Below are 5,641 nucleotides of genomic sequence, written 5' to 3'. Positions count from 1 at the left end.
CTCCTCTGTGGCAAAGGGAAGTGGCTCATCCATCGTGGAGGTAGCTTAGAAAAAGGAGTTTGGTATGAAATTCCTCAGCTGCCCCTGAAGGATTTGCAGCTTCTGGGGTTCTTTCACAGAGCCCTTTCCTTCCATCAGTGCCCATAGTCCTTGGGGCCACAAACCTGGAGAGGGATAAAGTATCCCACAAACCTGGAGAGGGATAAAGTATCCCACAAACCTGGAGAGGGATAAAGTATCCCACAAACCTGGAGAGGGATAAAGTGTCCCCCAAACCTGGAGAGGGATAAAGTGTCCCCGGGCAGATGTCCTAAAGGGGATTTTCTCCCAGTTCCTCTCCAGCCGTGGGTGGAGCAGGACCCTGGTGGCCCTTGTGGCTGTGTTGGTGGCAGTGCCAACCCCACATCTGCCCTTTCCTGTGTTTGCAGCCCCCCGGGAAGCACAAGAGGGACCCCTCGGAGGCGAGCCAGCTGAGCTTGGATGGGGACAAATCCCAGGACTCTGCGCTGCCCAAAGCTGTGAACGGCTCCGTGAGCACTGGCAGGGACACCACAGATGGCCAGGGTGACACAGTCACGGAGAAAGGGACGAGCGGTGACAATGACAAGCTGGAGAGCAACCACTCCACAAAACCCATCCCCAGCTCGGCCATCTCGGCCACCCGGGACAAACCGGACATCATCCTGCAGCCCGGACATTTGGGTGACACAGCRGAGGGGAGCAAGGAGCCCAGGATGGGCAGGGAGGAGAGGAAGAGCCTCGGCGAGAGGAAGAGCGTGGTGGAGCGGCCGGAGAGCGTCCACCTGGAGGGCATGGGCGAGGACAAACTGGTCAATGGTGGCCTGGAGACCACGGGGCCCTTCCCTGGCAGCCGCCCCAAGGGAGACTCGGACTCGGGCAGCACCTCGGCCTCCGAGAGCATGGACCTGAGCATCTCCCTGTCTGCTGACCTGGCCCTCAACAGGGACAGCGGCTCCATCTCCCTCAAGGTGAGAGCAGGGCCAGAGCTGCTGCAGAGCGCAGGGAGGGGGGAACCCGAGGGAAAGCTTTCCATGGTTTGTTTGTCGTGGTGCTTGTCCCAGCCAGGGGGATCTGGAATGTTCTTGGGTGAAGGRGAAGGTTCTGGTGGAGCTGCTGCAGGTTCAGGTGTCCTCACTGAAATCTGGGCCAAGTCCAGTGTCCTGGAGCTGTTTTGTGTGAAGTGGCCAGGACACAAGCCCTGGTGTGAAACCCCAAATGGGACTTCCTAAACTTCATTTATAATCTTTCACCCTGCTGYTCTTCCCTAGGACACTTGGTCCTGGGGAAAAGCTCAGCTGGGCTTGTGCCTCTCTCAGTTTTCCCAATCTGCCCTAAATCTGGCCTGGTTTGTGTCAGCAGGGGCTGCACAGAGAAATTCCAGGATTCTTGGCTTTTGCCAAAGCTTCCAGGAGGCTGGGAGTGCTGGTGACCTGGAGTGACCAGGCCAGCATGGCTCAGAGGAACAGGCAGAATAACTGGAATGGTATTTGATGAGCAGCAGGAGGAGAAATGCAGTGACTCAAGGGGGCAGAGGGATGTGTTGCACAAGGTTTTTATCAGATTGCTGCGTGAGTGATGGTTTCCCAGCACAAAAACCTGCCCAAAACCTTTCTATGTACTGCTTCCCCCACCTCCTGCTGCGAGCTGGAGAGCCAGCATCCCCCACGGGAGCCTGCAGTCCCTCCTGATGGGAAATGTGATGCTCTTGCACAGCAATTTCCCCCTCCTCACACCCTCTCCCAGGACACCTCGTCTCCCTGAGAAGGAGGAGTGTGATGTCACACATGGAATTGCTCCCTAAATTGGTCCTTTAGAAGGGTGAAAGGATTTTTTGGGGTTTTTTCAGGGTGTGAGCCGTGTTAGATCACGGTGAGGAGGGGTCTTTGGGAGGTGGGCCAGGTTTCTTCAGGATGGAAGTCCCTCTGCTCTGCCTGTGGAGCTGCACATTCCCCGATGCTTTGCGCTCCACATGGATTCCTCGTGTGTGTTCCTCCTTAACAACAGCATCAGAATTGCTCTGAGGGCTCCAGCTGGCCCAGCCTTGGGTGGCTCGAGCCTCACGGGCTCCTCTCTCCTCCCCTGCCTGCCCCAGGACTCCCGGATGCACAACAAGACCCTGAAGCGCACCCGCAAGTTCGTGGTGGACGGGGTGGAGGTGAGCGTCACCACCTCCAAGATCATCAGCGAGGACGAGAAGAAGGACGAAGAAATGAGGTTCCTCAGGCAAGTGGGGCCCTGGGATGGAGGGAGGGCAGGGTTTTCCTTTCTCTGAGCTAATCCAGGAGTATTTCAAGTCCTCTTGTCTGTCTTGGTCCCGCCTGGACAGGGGATGGAGGGATGCAGCTCAAAATGCAGCGAGGCTGTGACAAGGAGAGCTTTGCTRTGTCTGCCCCTGTCCTCTGGGGATCCCTGAATGTGTCCCCAGGGCTGGAGATGCCTGACTCTGGGGAAATAAGCACAGAAATCATCTCAAGATGCTCCTCTTCCTTTTGTTCTCTGGCATCTCCTCAGACTTCATTAACAGAAGRGCCAAGTGAGCTGTAAACTCCTGGAGCATCATTTGATATTCATGGGTGTATCCTCCCTCTGTGATGACTCCTGTGCAGCTCCTACAGCTCTCAAACCTCCCTGACTTACTCTCAGAAAGAGCAGCTGCCTTTCCCTTCCCTTCCCTTCCCATTCTGCCCACCCTGATGGTAGATTTGGCCATCCCTGCCCATCCCATCCCTCTCTCCCTGCCTGACCCCGTGTTTCTCCATCCCCCTGCCCCATCCCATCCCCGTGCAGGCGCCAGGAGCTGCGAGAGCTCCGTCTGCTGCAGAAGGAGGAGCACAGGAACCAGGCMCAGCTGAACAGCAAGCACCAGCTGCAGCAGGAGCAGATGCAGCGGCGCTTCGAGCAGGAAATGATGGTACGAGGGCAGGGAAACTCCCAGGGTCAGCTGGGAGCTCAAATTCTCTGGTGGTGCAAAGATTTGGGAACCCAAATCCTCTCCCATTGGGCTGGAGCAGCCTTGGGGCTCGCAGGACCATGGAGGAGCCCCTTTGGGATCTCAAGCACGGATGGAGGGTTTGTGGAAGCCCTGGCAGGGTGTGACAGGACAAGGGTTGTTCTGGACTTTCTCTCTTTAATGATCTTTTCTTTTGTGTCTGTTCGTGGCTACTGTGAGAAACAGTTTGTGATTCACAGAAAAAGAAAAACCCTTTAAATAAGAAAGCAGCATGGCCTGAGTGTGACAGCAGGAAATCTGGCAAGGCTTTGAGCGTAAATTGAATAAACTGGGCTCACAGACTTGGTCCCTCCACGGGCAGCTTCTGTTGAAGTGAAATGATTTGGAAGTTAATCAGAGGATGGTTTGGGTTGGAAGGGATCTTAAAGATTTTCTCCTCCCATGGCACAAGGGCTGTGTTGGAGTACAGAGCTTCAAACTTTGGGAGGTGTTGGTTGGAAGGTTCCTCCTCTGTGAAGACGCTCAATGCCTCAAGCCAAGCAAGGACAATCCCCTGCCCCTATTTTTTTTTTTTTCCCCTTTTCACTTTTAAACTTTGAAAAAGCAACGAAGCAGAGAGTTGGCTCAGGTTGAGCTTCCTTTGTTGCCTTCCAGGCTAAGAAGAAGTTCTACGACACGGAGCTGGAGAACCTGGAGCGGCAGCAGAAGCAGCAGATCGAGAGGATGGAGCAGGAGCACGCGCTGCGCCGGCGCGAGGAGGCCAAGCGCATCCGCCTGGAGCAGGAGCGCGACCACGCCAGGTTCCTGGAGCAGCTCAAGCAGATGAARAAGGAGGTAAAAAATGGGCCTGGCAGGGAGGAAAGTGGAGTTCCTGAGCCTCTTTATTCCTGGGAAGAGTCAGAGTTTCTTGTGGTGGAATTTGGGAAAAAAGCAGTTGGGATTTTATGAGGAAGCTCTTGCTTTTGGGTGGTTCCTGAGCTGCTTTTGGGTGATTCCTGAGCTCCTTTTTGGGTAATCGTGAGGTGTTTTTGGGTGATCCCTGAGCTGCGTTTGAGTGATTCCTGAGCTCTTTCTGAGCTTTTTTTGGATGATTCCTGAGGTCTTTTTGGGGGATTCCTGGGCTGGTTTTGGATGATCCCTGAGCTCTTTTCGGGTGACCCTGAGGTCTTTTTGGGCAATCCTGAGCTGGTTTTGGGTGATTCCTTAGGTGCTTCTGGGTGATTCTTGAGATTTTTTGGGTGATTGCTGAGCTCCATTTGGGTGTTCCTGACCTCTTTTTGGGTGATTCCTGAGCTATTTCTGGGTGATCTCTGAGCTATTTCTGGGTGATCCCTGAGCTCTTTTGGGTGATTCCTGAGCTCCATTTGGGTGATCCTGACCTCTTTCTGGGTGATTCCTGAGCTATTCAGTGACACAAGCTGGGGTTGTTCCTCACTCAGAGTTTCCTGCAGGGAAATCTCCTCTCCCTCCCCACAGGTCAAGAACGAGGTTGAGAAGCTGCCACGGCAGCAGCGCAAAGGGAACCTCAAGGCCAAGATGGACGATTTCACCCAGAAAAAACAAACCATGGTGAGGCTCAGGGAAGATTCCCCCAACTCCAGAACTGGGAAGGGCRCAGGAGAGAGAAACATCCTTCCTGCTGGAGGGACTGGTGGGTTTGAAACACCAGCTGCGGCAGAAGGAGGAAAACCRCTGTTTTTTTCCCCAGGAACAGGAATTTTTGGCCAAGCAGAAGGAGGACTTGGAGCAGGCCATGAAGAACATCACTGCCCAGAACAAAAGGGAGATCTGTGACAAGGAGCGCGAGTGCCTCAACAAGAAGCAGCAGCTGATGAGGGGTGGGTGGCAAAGGCTGGCAGGGATGGAGGGAGCGCYGTCACCGTGGCTTTCTCCAGCCCTGGCTCTCCCCACGCAGCAGATGCTGTGGCAAAGCTGCAGGCTGCCAGGATGGGATGTGGAAAAAAAAACCCCATCCTGTCTAAATGTTTAACMATAATAATGCTCAGTGCTTGAATCTTCAAAGTGCTTTACAAATACGAACCGATTCGGCTCCGTAATTACAAGAAATCAGGCTCTAATATGATTTGGGACCGATTTGTGTCTGAAAACGGGACATGAATGATCACCCCCAAACATCTGGAGCTCTCTCAAGCTCAGGACACTTGGTGTGACCRAGCTGAGGGCCAGAGTGGGTTGTCCTGACCTTTTTTGTCCCCACAGACCGGGAAGCTTGCATTTGGGATCTGGAGGAGCGCCAGCAGCAGGAGAGGCACCAGCTTATCAAGCAGCAGCTGAAGGACCAGTATTTCCTCCAGAGGCACGAGCTGCTGCGGAAGCACGAGAAGGTGAAGGATTTGCACCTCCCCACGCTTCTGTGGGTCACAAATGTCCAGGTGTCCCTGGGTRTTTCCTTTCCAGGCTGTGAGGGGTTAAAGGGTTTGGTCATTATTGGGGGAAAAGGATCAGAATAAAGAAGGCAGTGAAGCTTTCTTGGCTGGGACCTGTGCTCTGTGTACATTTAACATGCAAGGAGCAGCTGGGAGTTTTGAGGGCCTTTCCTGGAAATCTGTCACTGTCTAGAATTCAGCACGGCTGATTCCCAGAGCAGGGAGTGAGGACTGCCCCTTCCAGCCCCCTCTCCTCTGCTTTCACAGTCACTGCCATCCCCTC

The 5,641-nt window shown here is 54.2% G+C and overlaps 1 protein-coding gene across 1 annotated transcript in view; it reads left to right on the top strand.

The window, feature by feature from the left end:
- STK10 (serine/threonine kinase 10) overlaps nt 1-5,641 on the top strand; it is a 15,795-nt gene that overhangs the window by 6,757 nt on the left and 3,397 nt on the right. The window contains exons 7-13 of the mRNA XM_057385562.1: nt 332-989; nt 2,114-2,244; nt 2,809-2,932; nt 3,626-3,805; nt 4,448-4,540; nt 4,680-4,809; nt 5,192-5,316. Of these exons, the coding sequence (XP_057241545.1) occupies nt 332-989; nt 2,114-2,244; nt 2,809-2,932; nt 3,626-3,805; nt 4,448-4,540; nt 4,680-4,809; nt 5,192-5,316 (1,441 nt within the window). The remainder of the gene's footprint in view (nt 1-331; nt 990-2,113; nt 2,245-2,808; nt 2,933-3,625; nt 3,806-4,447; nt 4,541-4,679; nt 4,810-5,191; nt 5,317-5,641) is intronic.

Source organism: Malurus melanocephalus, unplaced genomic scaffold (genome assembly GCF_030028575.1).
Source record: "Malurus melanocephalus ecotype Western Australia unplaced genomic scaffold, MMel_1.1 scaffold_843, whole genome shotgun sequence".
NCBI lineage: Eukaryota > Metazoa > Chordata > Aves > Passeriformes > Maluridae > Malurus > Malurus melanocephalus.
This window is presented reverse-complemented; position numbering and strand designations above follow the sequence as displayed.